Below are 20,269 nucleotides of genomic sequence, written 5' to 3' on the forward strand. Positions count from 1 at the left end.
CATTTGTTCTAGTGATTTTTTTATATCACATCAAATGTAGTTTACATCAAAGACCTGTTTTCAAGAAATACAAAACATTCTGTCTCTTAATGTCTCTCCCCTTCCCCCCCTTTGCTGTCTTGTCTTTTTTCTCAATACTAAAATACAGTACGCTGTGTTGAAGTGATGACAAAAAGTAATATTTCATAGTTCTAAAGAGCACTGAAAATGATTTGGAGGAAATGTACCACTTCATTAAAATAGTCTGATTTTTAGTCTGGCTTTCATCAGAACATGAAAGGAGATTAAGGAGATGATTTACTAAAGCATAAGTAAAATGACTGAAAGCAACAGCAGCAGTTTTTTTCGGATTTGTAATGTAAAGCAGAAAGGTTCCTGTGTTTTAGGTCTCAAACTGTTCTTCCAAATCATTTTTAAAGCAAACAAAGCTAGCACAATTGGATATGTGTGCAAAAAACCCCACAGTTGAGTATAAAGATGCATTATTCAAAGCTCCTATGAAGTCTTCTGATTAAGGAGAATCTTGAGGTCATTCTTATAAGCTATATCGAAATATATTCACTAGTGAAATACGTGCTATAACTCTTTCCCCATAGATTGTTGGGCAGCTTCAAAGAATGGTCTGTAATTTAATTTCTTAAATTGGGGGTTTAGTTTCTTCCATTTGATAGAGATACTGCTGCACATCATCTTTCCTTGAACCAATACAGTATGGCCTTAAATTATATTCTTCTAAAATGGAATTTCTAGTCCTCATTCTAGATTTTCAGTATCCACAATTCCCAGTAGTGTTTAAATTTGCTCACTACTAGCCTAGAGTGCTTGATAGATTGCCATCAAGTGATGTCTTTAAATAGAAGTTTCCAAATGTGGCAGTTTTAAGATGTGTTGTGCTCCCAGAATTCCCTAGTCAGATCTACACATGTTAAAGTTGCCATGTTTGAAAAATGCTTTTATAAGAAGAAATTTGGTGGAAATGTGTGTGTGTAGATACTTGTTCATTATTGCTTTTCCACTTGAATATGAAGAGTTTTATGCCACGTTATTTCAAAGATATTTAAAGGTTCCTTCTCAACTTTCAAAAGTGCCCTTTCTTCATTTACTCCAAAGCAGTGTTTCTCGCCCTAGTAACTTGGAAGTATGGACTTCAACTCCCAGAATTTCCTGTCCAGGAATTCCTTTTTTTAAAATCTGGTTTTCAATTTCCAATGGTTTTCTCTTAAAGAACACTTAAGAGAGTGCATTCCTACAGTGGGACCTGGAACTTGCTCGTCCCTAAAGCAGATGTGGCGAACCATACCCATGCTATGACTTGTGGACTTCAACTCCCAGAATTCCTCAGCCAGCATGGCTGGCTCAAGGAATTCTGGGAGTTGAAGTCCACAAGTAAAAGAGCCATAGTTCCCCATCTGTCGTAAAAGAAGACATCCTCCCATTTCAGGGCTTCCTCCCACATCAAAACTATAGGTACATCCCTGACTCTGCCTCTTAAGATACCTATTAAAGAGGAAGCTTGGATGTCCTTCCTGGTCGATAGCCACGCTGTGCTTTTAAATGTAAAACTTCCCAGGTAATATTCAAACATGAGTTCCAAAAAGTAAGTTTGTTTGTTTTATTAGATTTATATACCGCCCTACTCCCGAAGGACTCAGGGCGGTGAACAGCCACAAAGTAAAACACATAAATACAAAATTTAAAAGCAGAATAAAACCGAATTAAACAATTTGGCCCAAGACAAATTTAAAACACCCCAATAATTTAAAAACAGATTAAAATGTATATTGTAAAAAGAACAAAGAAAAAGGGAAAAATTAGGCCAGGCCACCTTGGTGGAAAAAAAAGGACTTGAGAGCGCGACGGAAAGTGTGCAGATCCGGGATCCTTCGTATCTCGGGGGGGGGGGGAGCTCGTTCCAGATAGTAGGTGCCCCCACAGAGAAGGCCCTCCCCCTGGGGGCTGCCAGTCGACATTGTTTAACTGACGGCACCCAAAGGAGCCCCTCTCTATGAGAGTGTACCAGCTGGTGGGAGGCTGTTTATGGTAGCAAGTGGTCCCGTAAGTAACCAGGTCCTGAGCCATGGAGCGCTCTAAAGGTGGTGACCAAAATCTTGAAGCGCACCCGGAAGACCACCGGGAGCCAGTGCAGCTCGCGCAGGAGAGGTGTTACATGGGAGCGCCATGTAAGAGCGACCGCTTTTGTATTTCTCTCTGAAAGTCGATTTCTATCACTGAATGATATTAGCAACTTTTTACTTCCATGTCGAGCAAAACTGGTTGGAAGCCCTAGCATAACTAGGGCTTAAAGCAAGGATCTCCAAACTTGGCGACTTTTAAGACTGTAGACTTCTGCATGACTGGCTGGGGAATTCTGGGAGTTGAAGTCCACAAGTCTTAAAGTCGCCAAGTTTGGGGGCCTCTGGCTTAAAGCAATAGTGCCAAGGAACCCCTTAACTACATAGCCTAGCACAGCATAGTGCAGAGCATAACATATACAGTTTGTTAGTATATTAGCATATAACAGACTATACAGTATAAATTTGGCAAATTATGAACATAAAAACTACACGCCTACACTAAGTGCCTTCGGAGCAGTTCCCTTCCTTACATATTGACTGATCTGGTGTGTACGCTAGAGGAAACTGAGATTCACTCTTCAAAAAAAAAAAGAAAAGAAATAAACTATGTTAACGAGATATAACTGAGTGGAAGGAAACGTCCCTTTCTGCAACGGTAATTAAATGAGGAGGAAATCCGCTTTTATTTGGCTTTCTCTTCGAGAAGCAAAAAAATGTGGATCTCGGAAGTCTGGTCTCTGTTTGGGGAAGGGTGTACTCTGCACTTTTTATATCTCTGAGGACCTCGCTGCCCCGCCTGCCGCCAATCACATTGGAGAGTCTCCCTTGCGGAACTGGAGCGCGGGAAGGAAGAAGACCAGGACTGAAGAGGCTTGCGGGGCTGGGTGGAAGGTGACGGTGTGGCGGAGGGGAGGGAGGGGGAGGACGCCCAATCAACGCTGCTGCTGCTGCTAATTATTATTATGGATCGCCGCACATTCGGCCAGATGTTTAGGCTGGATTTGGCATATTTATTCACCTACTGAGACCTTCCCAAAGACCTGGGTTAGGGTCTCCAACCTTGGCAACTTTAAGACTTGTGGACTTCAACTCCCAGAATTCCTCAGCCAGCAAAGCTGGCTGAGGAATTCTGGGAGTTGAAGTCCACAAGTCTTAAAGTTGCCAAGGTTGGAGACCCCTGGTCTAAACAATGCTGAAGGTATCAATGCAGTGTGTAAGCCGCTTTAAGTAAAAACTGCCATTTGCAATTGACTGATGGTGATTTTTGTCAATGACGATGGTATTCAAGCAGATGTTTTGGGATTGCTCTCAGGGCACCTATCACTATTGGTATACTATTTTTTGCTTTCTTTTGCCACAGTTGTTCTACTTGTATTTGCAGATCTTTGTATTTTGTGATTTTTTCCCCCAGGTCTTTCTCTTTTGCTGTCTCCAAGCATTGCCAAGGCCGCTTTCTAGACTTTTTTTGTCTTTCTTATCAACAGTTGTTATGTTTGGGATGTTAGGTGGCTGGTTCTTTCTGTTTGTTATTATTATTACGACGATTGTCAGCCGGATTGTGATTGTGGTATGACTGAATTTGGCATTTTTATCCACCTATGTAGCCCTTCCCAAGGATCTGGGATAGACAGATGTTGTTGTTTGATGATGTTAAAGGTATCATTGCAAGATGTAAGCTGTTCCAAACAAAGCTGCCTTTGCAATTGACTCATGGTGATTTTGTCATGCCGATGGTGTTCAAGTGTGCTCCTGTTATTTTGGGATTGCATCCAAGTTGCCTATTACTATTGGTACTACTGTTGCTTTCTTTTGCTACAATCATTCTATTTCAATTTTCAGGTCTTTGTATTGTATTATCTTCTCCAATTTTTGGTCTTCAGTTCTGTCTCCAGGTACTGCCATGTCCACTATCCAGACTTTTTTTGTTGTCTTTCTTGTCAACACTTGTTAAGTCTGGGTGTTATATGGCAGCTGCCTGTCTGTTTGAATTGTAAAGTCCAAGAACAATTTAGCTTCTTCATTTGTTATGTGGTGTTTGTAGTCTGCCTGTGCAATCTTTTTGCAGCAGCTGATGGGGGATCCACTGTTTCTTTAGCTTCTTCACAGAGGTGGCACTTGCTATCTGTTGCTGCCTTCTCAATTCCAATTTTGTATGCATTTGTTCTTAAGGCTTATTATCATTATTGCAGAGGAATTCTGGTAGTGGAAATTCCATATCTTAAAGTTGAGGAACATTGGTATAAACTGTTCTGGTACATTTGATTTTTCTCAGGTGAATACATTGCTTATTTTTCTAGGCTTATTTCATGCCATTTGTGTCGAAATTGGGATGGCTTATGGACCTCAGAACAGTAATAAGATGGCAAATTATAACAACCTAAATATACTAACATAATAAATAACATAGAATAATCCCATCCAGAAAAGACTAAGGCAACTTCCAGACGTCTGCTGAAACAGGTCTTTATGGCTTTACAAAAGATGTGCAGAGTCAAGGCCAGTCTGATATGAGACTATTGCTCCAAAGAACTAAGAATGGCTAAGAATGTCCAGCTCTATTTTCCTTACTGATGATGTTCTATTAAGGGTTGGTGGAGACTTCTCTTCCAGATTCCATAATGTGGGCAGAAAAACAGAGGAAAGATATTCTGCAGATTTAAACTTTGGGGCAAAATAAACGTGCTTTGTATGAGAGTAGTTTCCTGGATACCTTTTCATAAAACTCACTACATTATTTCATACATATCTATTGGGTTCTAAAGATATCTTTGAAAATGCTATTGCTAACGGTGGTTTTGGTTTTCCAAATTTTGAATAGTACCATTATGCATTTGATAGTATTACATTGTAGGGATATGAGTGTAAATTATTCTTTCTGGGCCCATATTGAGTGTTCACATGTAACCCTGTTTTGGTTTAAACTATGATAAATACGCTATATCTCATGTTACTATGGTATCAGTTTGAAAACTGTGGTATAGGAGGTCCTTGCCTTAACAATAGTTCATTTAATGATCATTTGAAGTTACAACGGCACTGAAAAAAAATGACTTATGACTATTTTTCACACTTAACAGCTGTTGCAGCATCCCCATGGTCACATCATCAAAATTCAGATGCTTGGCAACTGACTCATATTTACCATGTTTATAAACCAGTCATGTTTGGGACCTTTTGACAAGCTGAATCAATGGGGAAGCCAAATTCACTTATCGACTGTTTTATTAACAACTGCAATGATTGTGTGTATTTTTTATAATTATATATACTTATATACTGTGTGTGTGTGTGTGTATGTATGTATGTGTATGTGTATGTATGTGTGTGTATATATATATATATATATATATATATATGAATGAATTTGATCAACAGGTCTATCAACATGGCAAGCCCTATGGCTTCTTTGCTGCGGAGATTTGATAATTCTTCTCGACTTCTTCTCTGCACGCTGATGTCTGGACAATGGGGGGCCATGGCTGCCTATCAAACTCTTCAACGGTCACTCTCTGTGGAAAAAGAAAGACAACATTTCAATTGGCAGATCTTCACTGAGAAACTATGCTCTCAAGAACCAGTGCTTGAAGAGCCCAGCAAGACTCTTACCATGTGAGTTAGGCTTATTTCTCATTAGACAGGTGAGATAAGGGGCCTGTTTAGGGATTCTGAAATGTAATTTTCCCCTCATGAACCAGCAAAGATGAACATTAATATGGTAGTTCTGTACCCCTTCCTCCTTTCTTGTCTTCCTCCCTTTCTAAAGAAAAGAAGTTCTTTTATAATGTGGAATCCTAGAAAAACCAGAATTCCACATTATAGATCCTATGTACATTTCAGTTTCTAGTCTATGCTGCGTCTAAGTCACATCTGGGCTTGGTATGTAAGATTCTCAGTCTTTATACTTTGCAAGACATTTAACTAGTCAGCAATAGATAACTTGTGGCACTTCAAATACTGTTGAGTTATAATTTCCAGCAGCCCAAGACAATATAGCCAGTGATGAACGATGTAGTTTAATAGCAAGAGAGGGTCCGAAATGCAGTAGAGCGGGGGTCCCCAACCCCGGGTCCATGGAGTTGCACCAGTCTGCAGCATGCCAGAAATCAGGCCACACAAACAAGTGAAGCTCCATTCGACAGGATGCAGGCAGCACGTGATACCATGCCCCTTCCAATCTGCAGAAAAACCTCTCTCCATGGAACCGGTCCCTGGTGCCCAAAAAGTTAGGGGCCACTGCAGTAGAATGTTTACACCTATCAACAGCATAACATGGTGGACAAGGGCTGTTCAACATATGGCAGTAATACACTGTTTGTAAAGTTGGTGACAAACCCTAACAGTTCCTTAAAGCCTAGATTCTCATTAGGACAAATATATTGAAAGGAAAAAGAGTCAAATTACAGAATCTTGGAGACTGGATATGTGTGCTTTAGCACCAAATTTATCAATAACTGGGTTAAGGCAGAACCTCTTTGATTCCTTTTTTTTACTGAGTAAATGTTATTTCATTTTTGCCTTGTGATAAAAAAGGTGAATACTAATATTTTATGACCTGCAATTTTTGCATTCCTAGCTTCAGAGAGAATTCCATTATAGTTGGTGTGGTGGTTAAATCTTGGGTTGGAATCAGGTACACCTAGTTTCAAATCTTCCCTCCATCTTGAAACTTATTACGCATTTTACTAACTCAATCATAATCTGTGATCCGATCAATCTGTACCTCACAGATTAGATGCTATAAAAATGAAATGAGAGGATACCTTGACTGCCTTGAGCTTCTAAAGGAAATAAGGGCTTTTGGGTAATAATAAAATAAAAATATTGCCTGTAGGGTGCTGAACAGCGAATTGCACTATCTGTGTTACATAATGAACATTGTTGTCTTATAGAAATGTGTTTTTGTTTTCTATCTTCTATATCATTATTTCAGGAAACCAGTATTGATGCTGCTTCCAGTGTTGTGCCAAAGAAATCTCTTTTCCTTGTTGCTTATAGTACAATCTACAGTGCCAAAGGATTGCCTCAGCTGTCTGCTTCAGGCCTCTAGAAAAGATCCCAATCCAGATTTATGGGTACAGAGATTAAGGGACTTGCTACAAGCAGGGATGGAAGAGAGGAATTTTTTGACCCCTGTATTGCTATCCAGCACATGCCAACAGCAACTGAAACATTTATGCCAGAAGATTATGACCAATGCTAAGGGCAATGTTAATTTAGAAAGAAAATTAAACTGGTTTGCTAAATTGGAAAATCCTTGCTTGGTGCCAGCTGGAAACACTTTTCCGTCTGGGTCTCAGATTAGGAAAAAAAGAAAAGCATCTGAAGAATCTCTGAATCTTGAAGAGGAGATTCGGAGGAAGAGGTCCCAACAGGAAATTAATTTGGATACAGAATTTTCTCAACCACAGCCTGAACTGCAGGATGTTGGAACAGAAAGCACTAAGAATGAACTCGTGCTGGATACTTTTGGAAATGAAGATGTTCACTGCCTAAGCAGCGTCAATCAGTTTTCTTTCAAAGAAGATGAAGTAGAAAAGAGAATTGTCGGCCAGAGTTCCAAGTGTGATACTGTAACAGAGATTCCTAGTCATATGAAAGTATGTAAACTCTTCTAAATTCTTATGCTGTCTTACTTTGGTGATGAATTAAGAGTACAAATGTATTTTCAGTGAGGCTTTGCATCCATGTTTCTTTCAATGACAACTAGAACAAGCCATATGTTTGTAAGGAAGCGATAGGAGGCAAAAATAACCTTTTTGTTTTAGTTTATGAAAATAGACAGCAGGATTGACACATATTTTTATGCAGATGTACAATTTGAACCAGGAGTTTCTGTCTCTTTTTCAACTGCTGCTTCTTATCCTAGAATTTCAGTAGAATATATTAAATCAACATTATTTTTAAAACTTTAAAACTTGCGTTAATAAATAGCTTAAGTTAGCATATCCTTAAGCTTTAATCCTGGTATCAAGAGTGATTCATTTTTCTTCTGTATTTTAGAACCATATATCAAAGCTTAAAGAATTGCTAGAGATGCAGTTTGATGTAAGTATTTTTCACTGAATTTGATATTGGAACAGATGGTCTGTATTCTTCGCAATCTCTATAGTTTTTTTTCCCCTTTCAGCGTTCCAATGGAACTGCACCTCCTGAGCTACAGATTCTGAATGAGTGTACTCCAGATCAGGTTAGTACGGTGAAAAATTATACTTTATTTGGAGATTCATAATTGGGTCTCCACATAAGAGCATTTGATCAGACTTCAGGTCTTTATTGAAACCAAACAGCTAACCTTGAATCCCGTTTGTATCCGATCCAAATGCAAGTGATATTGTGGCAATGGATTACTTGAGCAATACGGTGTCTCCTTTCCTTTCCTTTAGCTAGAAGATCTATGTTCGCTGCTCAAACTCTCAGAATGCCCAGAGAATGAGCTTCTGCAGTTCTGCTGCTGGATAGTAGCACTTTCACCTGAACTTGGCTACAAGAAGGCAGCAATACTTGCTGAAAAGCTTTTCTTACCTCGGGTATGTATTGAGAATCTGAAACAGGTAAAGAAGAAAAGCCTTTGGTTAAAACATCAATCATTTATGGATTTTACATTCGTCTCTGGCATTTTCGTGGTAAAAATATCCAGAACTCCTATATTGAGAAAGCTGTAAGAAAAGTAATTCCTTGAATGCTCATTATTTTGACCTTCTGCATAAACAGTGATTATATATTTTATTGTGTTATTTTTCATATATTTAGATCTCATCTTAAATCATACTGATAAAAATTATTTGAAAAAGTCTGAATAAAAACCAAAATAGGCATTACATGGGATAAGTAATAATGTTCCCATTGATATATATCAGGCGAGTATTATGTCCGTCTGCTCATAATGTCTATCTTAGTAATACATCCTTTAGAGATCATGTGCTCTCTGTACACCTACTTCTTATTATAGGTATATATTGCATATTTATTTAAATTGTAAATATTCTTGGTTTTGAAGACATAAATTAATACATCCTTGGATAGATTAATAAGTAGGAAATGGGAAAGAGAGAGAGAGAGAGATCAGGAAAAGAATGCTGGAACATGCAAAGAATTTAAACTACAGAACTTGTGGAAATCTATTAGGATAAGAAAAAGTCAGGAAAAAGAGAAACTAAATGAGGACAATTTGTCTGGTAGATGAAGATATTATCCCTGTATGTTGCCATAGAATGATCCCCCCCCTCATATTATATGTTGGAGGACTATTGCTTAATAACTAAATATACAAGTTTTCCAGTTTGTTCATAAGTGATAAACACTAAACTATAATTTGAAAAACATATACATAAATTAATTAGCGTCAGCTCTAAATACATTTACAAGCTGCTGCCTTTATGCTGAAAGCAACAATCTTACTGGCATCTACGTGTATGGTAACATTTATGTGCATGCCAATATCCCCTTCTCATTTTCCCACTTCAGGGGAATGCCTCCTTACGGATTACTTCACATATTGACTTCCACCAGCAAGCAAAACAATCTGAAGAGTTTTTTCCTTTCTTTCAGCATCTCTTATTACATGGTGGCTTAGTTAGCATAATCATAAGCATATAGCACCAAACCCTAAACAAAATAGGTGGATTCTTCAACACTAACTAAATAGTAGTGTAGTGCAGTATGTAAACCTAGCCAGTGTTTACTATCCAGGCAATATTTATTTTCTCTCTGTCTTCTTGATCTGTAGGTTCTTTTGCTGATTGAGACAGCTTCCTGGCCTCTCACAACTGCCCTGATGATGTTCTGCTCCAAATATCCTCGCCCAGTCTGTTGCACTTTAATTTCTTCTATTGTGCAAGTTCCAGGGCAAGGTGAATTTGTAATTCTTCTTAAAATAAGGTCTACTTGGTTTTGCCTGAGACTTAATTTATTGTGAGAAGTGAAATATCCCTTCCAATAATAAACCCAGTGTTTGCATGCTGAAAGATTGGAATCAGAATAAAGTTTCACTTGGATAAGTTTTGCAACATTCAGAAATATAAAGAGGGAGATACTGGCCCAGTGAGGATGGCCTCCTGTATTGCATGGGGTGTAACCCAGAGGTGTCCAGTATTGGCAACTTTAAGACTTGTGGACTTCAACTTCCAGAACAACCAGCCTGGCTGGCTAGAGTAATCTGGGATTTGAAGTTCAGAAATTGCCAACGTTGGACGCTCCTGGTGTCAGCTGTAAAAAAAAATGTAGTAAGCAGGGAAATGGAAATGTCTTTCTTGAGACTATCTAAATTGAAATTTTCCTGAAGGACTTGAGGCTGCCAGAAAGTTCAAGTCAGGTACATCTCTAGTAGGATATTTTTAGAATCTGTAATCTGATTTTACGCTTTTGCTACAATGTGTGCAGGAAAGAGAAAACAAATGACAACCACAGAAATACCTATTATAGAAACTTCATAAGAAAGCTAATAGGATGAAAATTCATAATGAGCTAAATTGTGTGAAAAATAAGAGGGCAAACTTCAAAACAGGAATGATGAAAGACAAGTAAATAAAATGGGCTAATTAACAAATGAAATTATTACAAAGCAAATACCTTTCTCAAAACAAAACTATTATTAATTCTTCACCTACAGTTCTTATTTTGTCTGTTCCAAGGACTAGGTTTTCTCACCGATAACACCCTTACAGCAAAAACAAATTCTATTTATTTGCACAGAACGTATCATTTTGTCTTTTACTGTGGCTTCTCCATTGCGACTCCTTGGTTATTGCTTAATATAGGGAGCACAAACCGATCAGCTGGAATAGAGATGCACTGCAATATTTTTTGAATAAATTAAATCTTTTCTTTAAAAATCCTTTGTCCATAAGTTTGATCTAAATCAATTTTCAGTCTTGGGAACTTTTGCAATTGTTTAAAGCACTGGGCAAATTAAAATGGCAAAATATTTAATGTACTGTACTCCCTGTCATATCTTTTAGAATACTTTTAGGCAATTTTCAAATCAGATATTTATCTTATAAAGTCATCCACCCATTATTGTGCCAATACAAGGATATTGTTACATCAATAATAGCTGGATTAATAATTGGCAAATGCTAATGACAACTAGTAGATCCTAGCCAGTCTTGCCTGATCTTGGAAACTGAGTGTGATTGGTCGTGGCCGGAATGTAGATGGGAAATCAACTGGGAATTTCAGGGTTATTGGTAAATCTGGGAAATTGAAATAAATCCCAGATGAATGCAGTGGGAAACCATTTCCTGAATGTTAGTCTTTAGGAAACAAGCTTGACTCCAATTCCTCTCTCTGCATTTTTGAGATTCTTGAATGATATAAAGAGAATTTCTGAAATCTTGGTTTTTGCAGGCCTTGAACAATTGAGATTGGTATGCAAACTAATTGAGGAGTGTTTGGAACCAGAATGTGTGAGGCTGGTGTTCAGGTAAGTGGAAACACAAATGTAATACAGATAATCCTCGGTTTACGACTACACTTGGGACTAGAATTGCAGTTGTGACCAGACCTGATTTTATGAAAGAAATTATTGCAATTATTAAGTAAATCCTGCAATTGTAGTCTGAATCAGTTGTAATTATGAACCCATTATCCTGAATATGTAGGTTTTGCCAGAAATCAGCAAAAATGATGTAAATTATGATCATGTGACACTGAAATTATGCAACCAGTCGAAAATGTGAGCCAGTTGCCAAGGCAACATTTTACGATGGTTGTACAGATTGTAAAGCATCTGTTCTGAGGCTGTCATAACTCCGAATGGTCATTAAATGACTGGTTGTGGGCTACCTCTATTGAGACTGTGTAATCAAAGACATTCTGGCTATTGTCTGATGCTCCAGAATATTCAGTTGCTACTATCTGACATATGCAATTGCATTGAAAACTTAGTTACATTTTTATATGAATACAAATTGCAGACATATCTATGAACCATCCTCACTCTTCTTGACCTCTTGCCAGCTTTCAGTACCATTGACCAGTATCTTTTTGGGTTGGCTCCAGGTGTTGGGGGTTGGAGACACAGTTTGGTGCTGGTTCTCCTCCTTCCTCAGAGGCCAGTCCCAATTAGTGTTGATAAGGAATTAGAGGTCCAGCCTGCAGCCCCTGTGCTGTGGAATACCGCAGGACTTGGTGATTTCATTCCTTTTAGCATCTATATGAAGCCGCCGGGTGAGCTCATCCTCCACCATGGGCTGAGATATCATCAGCATACATCTCCCACCTGGGCGAACTATATGATGCTGTGGATGTTCTCTCTGGATGCCTGGAGGCTGTGGGGGTCTGGATGAGGAACAACAGGCTTCCACTGAGCCCTGATAAGACACAGTGGTTGTGGGGAGGAGCTTCTCTGTCTGGTGATTTTCCATCTTTGGAATCAATGTGAAATCTGGGGCTCCTCCTGCTCCATGGCAGTTGTGCTAGGAGGGCCTTTGTTCAACTTTGGGTTATGTGCCAGTTGTGTCCCCTTCCTGTGCAAATATCCCATGGATGAAACTTCCCTTTTGTAGTTAAAGAAACATTTTTATTCTGAATTGATTTAAAATATTTTAATAATATAAAACTTATAATTCTAGTGCATCTTCTATAGCCATTTTCATATGTGAACTTGAACTGGTATGGGTTAACAAACCATGGTTAAATGTGATTAGTCCAGATTAGTTTCCTGATTTATGTAAATTGAGGAGCACCTACATAATGCTGAAGGATATTACACCATCTTCTACCAATTTAGCTAATATTGTTAAGAATCATTTTTAATAATTAACATAGTCCTAAATCTTGGTGACTGGCAGAACATCCATCTTTTATTATGTCTTTCATTGTTTTGATTTCCCCCACCTCTTTGCAGTCATATTATAAAAGTGCCATGGACAGAAGAGCTTCTCACAGTTGTGCATTCTTTGCTAGAAAGACAGGTGATTGTATGCATTTAAATCTTCTTAAATTTAAGTAATTAAATGAATTGTACTATGGAGTAGCTAAAGATTAGATCTCTCAAATCTAGTAGGTTGTAGTTCTCTAACAAATACTAAATGCAACAAGTCCAACATGTAAATATACTGTATACAGTAATGCAAAGCAGTCACTTGATAGTGAGATGGGCGGCATATAGAATTTAGGCTTATATACCACCCTGTAGCGCTTTATAGCACTCTCTGGACAATTTACAGTGTAGAAGCATTATTTGTATATTGTCCCCAACAATCTGGGTCCTCATTTTACTGACCTTGGAAGGATGGAAGGCTGAGTCATCCTTGAGCCTCATTAGGATCAAACCTCAGGCTGTGGCAAAGTTTGCCTGCAATACTGCACTTTAATCACTGAACCACCAGGAGTTTTATATAAATTTAATAAATAAATAAATACAGATCTGAATTAGTTTAGCATCCAAGACACCTTCTCTGGGTCAAAAATGTACTGGCCTGGTGGAGAATTCGACTGTATAGATTGATCTCATATTCCCCAAGCAACTGGAACTTACTTTAGGGTACTTAATACCTGTTTTACCCCTCAATTTTTATCGTCTTCTCTTTTCAGGTAGAATTGTCTAATGAGCTCTTCAATGTGTTGGTCCTTAATCTTTGTCAGATGGCTCAAACGTTTGAAAGTTCAGTACATTATGCAAAACTGATTCTGACCCTGTTGACCAAATATCAAAATGATGTGAGTAATTACCCCAAAATATGGATCACCCTAACTGTTGCATATTCTGGTATCATTAATGAATCTCTTTTTTAGTAACTTATATATAAGCGTATGGAGTAATGCACTTGTTTCATTTACTATTTAACATTAATTTTGATCTCTCTTGAAAAATTCCTCAGTAGTGCGGAATTGCAATTCCTCTTGAACTGTGATTTTTTTAACAGGGAAAAAGTCTACTGGCTACTCCTACGGTTCAGGAACTGGAATGCAGGAAAATGGCAGAGTTATTCAACAAAGATAAAGCAGGATTTATGATCTATATACTATTATGAATTAGCTTGCATTTTGTTTCCCTTTTCTAGATCACACTGGGCCACCAGCACCATTTATCATGTGCCCTGGACTTTAACAAAACCATCTTAAAGAAATCTCTCCAGGCTGCATTAAAGAGAGTGATTTCCAGGTGAAAAAATGTAAGGAGCCTTTCGTTCTCCTGCAGTGGCTATGGAATCAAATATGCCTTAAGACTTTGGGACAACTCTGGTTTTTTGTTTTTTTTATCAATTTGCTCAGTGCAACTTGTACTTAAGTTAAAATTTAAGTATGCTCAAGATTCAAAATAGTATGTGCATTGCCTTGGATTGGTATGAGTTTCCTTGAGGTAAGATATGCAGCGTAATATATATTTTATAAATAAATAAATAAATAAAATTTCATGTGCACATTACTTTTTTTTTTCATTTTTAAATGAAACTAATGAGAACATTAGGCAGTGAATACCTCAGGTTGTCATTCCATTGGTGTGGCTAGTGATCTGTCTGTCTCATGGTTGATTCTAAGAAAACACTTTGAATTGCCTCCAGGAGAAGCCAATAGTGTTGAAAGAGTAAGAAAGGCCTAGGTATCATCTGGTGTATAAAAGGGAAAGCTGAGGAACACAAGAATTTCAAACTGTCTGCTACTGAGTTCTTTTTATTCACTAAACCTGTGATGGCGAATCTATGGCACGTGTGCCACAGGTGGCACACGGAGCCATATCAGTGGGCACGCGAGTGTTGCCCTAGCTCAGCACCGGCCAGCTGATTTTTGGGCCTTCGGGGCCTACTAGAAGTCAGGAAACAGGCTATTTCTGGCCTCCGGAGGGCCTCCAAGGCCTCCAAGGGGGTGGGGAAGGCCGTTTTCGCCCTCCCCAGGCTCCTAGAAAGGCTCTGGAGCCTGGGGAGGTGAAAAACGGGCCTTCCAGTCTCACTGGAAGTTGGCAAATGGGCTGTTTCCAGCCTCCAGGGGGATGGGGAAGGCTGTTTTTGCCCAGGCTCCAAGAAAGCGTCTGGAAATGGGCCTATTGGGCCCACCATGCCATCGCGTGCCAAAAGCGGGGGGAGCGCAGGGGTGTCACGCGCACATGCTTGGGGATAGGGCGCACTGAATTATGGGTGTGGGCACGCATGGGTGCTCCCCCCTGTGCTCCCCCCGCTTTTGGCACACGACGGCAAAAAGGTTAGGCATCACTGCACTAAACATTCTCTTTATTCGTATGAATGTTTCACTTCCATTATATACCACTCTGAAACTTAACAACCAATCTTAAATTCCATAGTCACATAAAACGTCTATGACTCAGACCTATTCAGTGGTGGGTTGCCCCCGGTTTGGACTGGTTCGCAAGAACTGGTAGTAAAACTGGCGGGAGGCTCCACCCACCACCGCGGATGTCGTCATAGGCAATCTGCGCATGCGCAGAAGGATTGCATGTGATCCCGTTGCGAACTGGTAGTAAAGGTAAGTAGAACCCACTCCTGGACCCATTAATATACTTTCAACAGACATACAGTAAACTAATTTTCTCATATTCAGCTTTCCTCACAACTTTGAATATGGCAATGGACTAGGATTAAGACAGAGGCAACTGGCCTGAAAATACAAATGAAATATATTTTGGAATAGTGAACCTTATGGTATTTAAAATGTGGCTTGTCATGTTTCTCAACGCACATTCATCTTACATGTTAACAATACAAAAGACCCTTTGTTCCTCTCGTGAGATTGGGTGCCTTATTTCTTGTGAGAATTGAATTCCTCTTCCCTTTCCCGATGACTAAAAAAAGCCAAGAAGAAGACATTTCCCCCTTTCCCTTGCTACTTCCCCTTCAATGTGGCAGCATTTGCTCAACTAGGCTTCCTCTCTGAGCTGCAGCAGAGGAACAGATCAGGTCTTATAGGAAGTAGGTCGGGGTGGGATTCTATCAGTTCGGATTGGTTCGGGTGAACCGGTAATTCCGACAATCAGCTGGAAGCGAAGCGGTTCGCTCTGACGATCAGGTGGGCCTGCCCGCCTGTTCCTGCGCTTTACTGACCTATAGGTAAGTGTTTGTAAAATCGAACCGGTTTTTAAAGCGGCAGGATCCCACCACTGAAGTAGGTTAATCTAATAGGAGTTTAGACTTGGGCCAAGTGTGGCTTTACCGTTATGGTTTTGGGAAATGGAATTCTTCTGTAGAGTGATTGGAGAATTGAGCCATTGTAGGCTCAATAAAAAAGATATGAAGCATGTCTTATTTTTTTCACCCACACCAGGTCCTGAAGTTTATTGTAATTTCCCTTAACCTGCTCCTTCAGCTATATCATACTACAACTGGTATGGCTCAAGTCCATGTTTCGTGGGATGGCTCAAGTCCAGCTTCATGGGATGGGGAGTGCCCCGTCTCTTGTCTCTAGATCCTGCCCACATAGCAGTTTGAAAGCATTTTTTGTGAATAGATAAGATAGGTACCACCATTTTGGGGGTGAGAAAATGCCGGCTGTGTTCTTCATGGGGAGTTGGAACCAGTACTGGATCTGCCTGGATGCAATCAGTGGAGGAGTGGTAGAGGAAAGCCCTAGATGAGCCAACTTCCTCTGACAATGCTGCAGGTCAGCTGGTGTGAAGTAGTTTGCCCTTTTATGGTGCACTGGTGCAACAAACAGACTAGTGACTGTCCTGCCAAGACTTCTACCATTGTAGCGTCCCTGGTCTTGTATGCCATATTCTGAATGAATGAATGAATGATACTGCAATTTAGAGATGTGTCTTTGGGGATTGGGGGTGGTTGACAGTGTGTTGTGCCGGTTCTCAAGCCCTTGGCCTCTGCTTTGTACAGTACAGTAGGACTTGGTACTTTCTCATCTGTGTCACATCTACAGGAAGATGCTGTGTGACCATTAACTGATAGTTTGGGGTAATGCATTATCAGTATGCAGATGATGCATAGCTTTATATCTCCGTCCTGGGTTGTCTAATGCTTTGGAGGTCCTGTCTCAGAGTCTGGAGGCTGTGGATGTCTAGCTAGGAACAACGGGGTTCAACTGTTCCCTAGTAGGATTAAGCGACTCTGGATTTTAGAGCTCCCAGAGGTTCTGATGATCTTCTCTCTAGCTCTGGGTGGGGTCTACTTGAGAGTCCTGATCTTGTGACTCCTACTTGAAGAACAGGTGGGAGCTATCGCCATCAAAGGTCTTTGCATAGCTAGGGGTTGTGCGCCAATTATGTATGTTCCTAGAATGGGAGGTGGTGGTCTGGTCACCTCCCAATTTTACAATAGCAATGTGGTCTATATGGGGATGCACTTGAAGAGTATTTGGAGCTTCAACTGGCGTAGAATGTAGGCCATGAGTAATTACAGGGACTTATCATTGCTACTGTACATGGGACACCTCTACTCTGCCAGCTGCATAGGTTGCCAGTATGCTTCAGGATTCACTTTAAGGTACTAGAGACTAGAACTACAAATCAATTTGAAAAATTACGACCACAAACGACACACTTTTTTTTGGCACTGTCAGGTTTGCCATCATTTTGATAAAACTCTATTATTCATTTGTTAATAACTAAATTGTCATCAGATTTGCAGTATTCTAAATTGTTTGTTCAGACATTCCCATTAAAAATGAATATAGAGAGTCATTTCCTTACCCAGGGTTATGAAACACATGGGACAGGTGTGGTGATGCAATGCAGATTTCAGTGAATATTTTAAGAAACCATATTAGACATGGTTATTAAATATGCTACATAATTAATATATTTGTGTTGCTGTTGCTGTTTAATATGTGTATTCTGTTCTCTTCCTCTCTATCTCTGATCCAAATTGGCTCCGCAACCTAAATTCTCAGTTTTCTGTAGTAATGGATCAACAGCACAGTGGTAAGAACAGAACAGTTGATATATAAGCTTCGAAGAAACTTAAGGAAAAAAACTAAAGCAACAGGCTAGAAACTGATGAGAACAGAACACTTGATATATAGTGTTTGAAGAATTTAGGGGGAAAAAAATAAGACAACAGGCTAGAAACCAAGCTAATCCCACTTTAGGCACAAAGCCAGCAATGGCAAACCATTTCTGAAAACATTGCTAACAAAACTGCAGGAAGTTGTCCAGGCAGTCACTAGGAGACACACTGACTCAAAAGCACCAAAAAAGTGGAAAAAAACCTGGGATTTGTATACATTGCTCAAAAATGATGAAGATACTTAGAGAATATTTGAATATGCCAATAATTATTGCAGTAAAATAATCTTGGAAAAAAGTAAGTCCTATTGAACACAGTGAGACTTAATTTCAAAAAAACATGCCCTGTAACATCCTGTAACATTCTTTACATGTTCATTCAGATGTATTACTAGTTAAGACTGTGTCTACAATTGATAACATCTATTTTGTAATGAATATATTAATAAGTGTGTGCCTTTCCATCTGTTACTTAAGAACAACGTAGCTTTCTATGAACATCAGTAAGTATGAAAACCTGTGCTACAAGGATTGGTTCTACTTATCTTTACTACCGGTTCGCAACGGGAGCGTGAGCATGCGCTTGTTTTACTTGCGTGCTTCTGTGCATGCGCAGAACCTTTTGCACATGCGCAGATCAATTAGGACGTCCAGGCAGGTGGGTGGACCCTTCCGCCACTTTTACTACCGGTTCTAAAGAACCGGACAGAACCGAGAACAACCCACCACTGCCAGAATTAACAGAATAACAGAGTTGGAAGGCCCTTGGAGGTCTTCTAGTGACTAGTCGAACCCCCTGCTCAAGTAGGAAACCCTATTCCATTTCAGACAAATGGTTCAACCTCTTCTTAAAAACCTCCAATGTTGGAGCAACCATGACTTTTGGAAGCAAGTTGTTCCACTGTCATGTTGAGTTAATAACTTGATATGGTCTGGGGGAGCAGCTTTAAGCTCTTTTATATTTCCAGTCCAGCATGGGTATTTCTGCTACCTTATCTGATTATACTGTGAGGATTGGTTCAGATTAGGAGAGACTGTAATTTATATATACATCATTGTTACCTACAGAAAAGAATATATTGCTTTTCTGGTCTTAGCCTTTTTGAACAGGTCTCTCAAATTTTGGGTCCTACTTTGAACAAAGTTGCAAATTGTCCTTCGTGATTAGAGAAGGGTGGTCGAAAGTGATAAGGTCAACTTTATTATACCGTGTTTTCCCAAAAATATGATCTATTCCAAAAGTAAGTCCTAGCTTGATTTTACATGTGCGCCCAATATAAGCCCTACCCCCCCAAAGCCCTAATTAAGACCCCGCCCACTACAGGGTGTATGGGTAAAAATTAAGCTAGGCTGGGTATGGGGAGGGTGGAGCCCTACTACTTACCTTCAGACAGTTGCAGCCAGGCCTCACAAACCTCGGCCCATTTCTTCTGCAGCTGGCAAGGCTTTCCTGAAGGCCTCTGTAGCCAATAATAGAGCTTTGGATCGATCCAGAGCTCTGTTATCAGCTTCAGAGGCCTTCAGGAAAGCCTTGCTGGCCTTGCCGGCTGAAGAAGTTCTTGAAGGCCTCTGACAGCAAAAACGAGGCCGGAGGCAATGCGCGCAAGTGAGATGAGTCAGTAGACGACATCTCCCCTGAAAATAAGACCTGGTGCCTTTTTTTGGTGGCAAAAAAATAAAAAATAAGACAGGATCTTATTTTCGGGGAAACATGTATCATTTTTGAAATGAAAATAAAAATATTCACATATAGCAAAATTCTTTTGCGGCTTTGTATGCTGAGGATTCCTATGTTGAGGGGAGTATGTACTTAGACAAGTACAGGTAGTCCTTGGGTTACAACCACTTGCTCAGCAACCATTCAAATTGACAATGGTGCTGAATGAGGGGTACTTAGAACCAGTCCTCAGAGTTTTGGGTGTTGCAGCATCACTCTAGGGTCACGATCGAGGGGCTTGGTATCTGGCTCGCAATTCCAATGTTGCAGTGAGCCGTAGTCATGTGATTTCTGACATTCTGTGTTGGCTTCCAACAAGCAAAGTCCATAGGGAATTCAGCAGGAAGTCAGACATTGCTTGTGCTCCTGCTACTTTTCGTCTGCCCATGCTCTGTTGTGCCTACCTACACTTTCTACCTGTGCTCTGTAGCAGGGGTCTCCAACCTTGGCAACTTTAAGCCTGGCAGACTTCAACTCCCAGAATTCCCCAGCCAGCTTTGCTTCTGGGAGTTGAAGTCCTCCAGGCTTAAAGTTGCCAAGGTTGGAGACCCCTGCTCCTTAGGATCTATG

General features: G+C 39.8%; 1 protein-coding gene across 1 annotated transcript; it reads left to right on the forward strand.

Annotated features, from left to right (window-relative positions):
• Window positions 1-5,460: 5,460 nt before the first annotated feature.
• Window positions 5,461-14,248, forward strand: FANCE (FA complementation group E). Its single transcript, XM_070939727.1, has 10 exons — window positions 5,461-5,684; window positions 7,006-7,672; window positions 8,076-8,120; window positions 8,203-8,262; window positions 8,459-8,602; window positions 9,802-9,925; window positions 11,421-11,496; window positions 12,922-12,988; window positions 13,611-13,736; window positions 14,081-14,248. The coding sequence occupies exons 1-10, from the start codon at window positions 5,461-5,463 to the stop codon at window positions 14,183-14,185; spliced, it is 1,638 nt and encodes a 545-aa protein (XP_070795828.1). The 3' UTR covers window positions 14,186-14,248.
• The last annotated feature ends 6,021 nt before the right edge of the window (window positions 14,249-20,269 follow it).

The sequence above is a fragment of the Pituophis catenifer genome, unplaced genomic scaffold (genome assembly GCF_029215685.1).
Source record: "Pituophis catenifer annectens isolate HBS135680 unplaced genomic scaffold, rPitCat1.0.hap2 SCAF_3, whole genome shotgun sequence".
NCBI classification, from domain to species: Eukaryota; Metazoa; Chordata; class Lepidosauria; order Squamata; family Colubridae; genus Pituophis; species Pituophis catenifer.

Excerpts from the sequence above, each read along its gene's own strand:
- FANCE (XM_070939727.1), top strand. The coding sequence starts at position 5,461 with ATGGCAAGCCCTATGGCTTCTTTGCTGCGGAGATTTGATAATTCTTCT. Across the intron at positions 5,685-7,005 it reads CCCAGCAAGACTCTTACCAT|GAAACCAGTATTGATGCTGC; the intron begins GTGAGTTAGGCT and ends TCATTATTTCAG. Across the intron at positions 12,989-13,610 it reads ATTCTTTGCTAGAAAGACAG|GTAGAATTGTCTAATGAGCT; the intron begins GTGATTGTATGC and ends TTCTCTTTTCAG.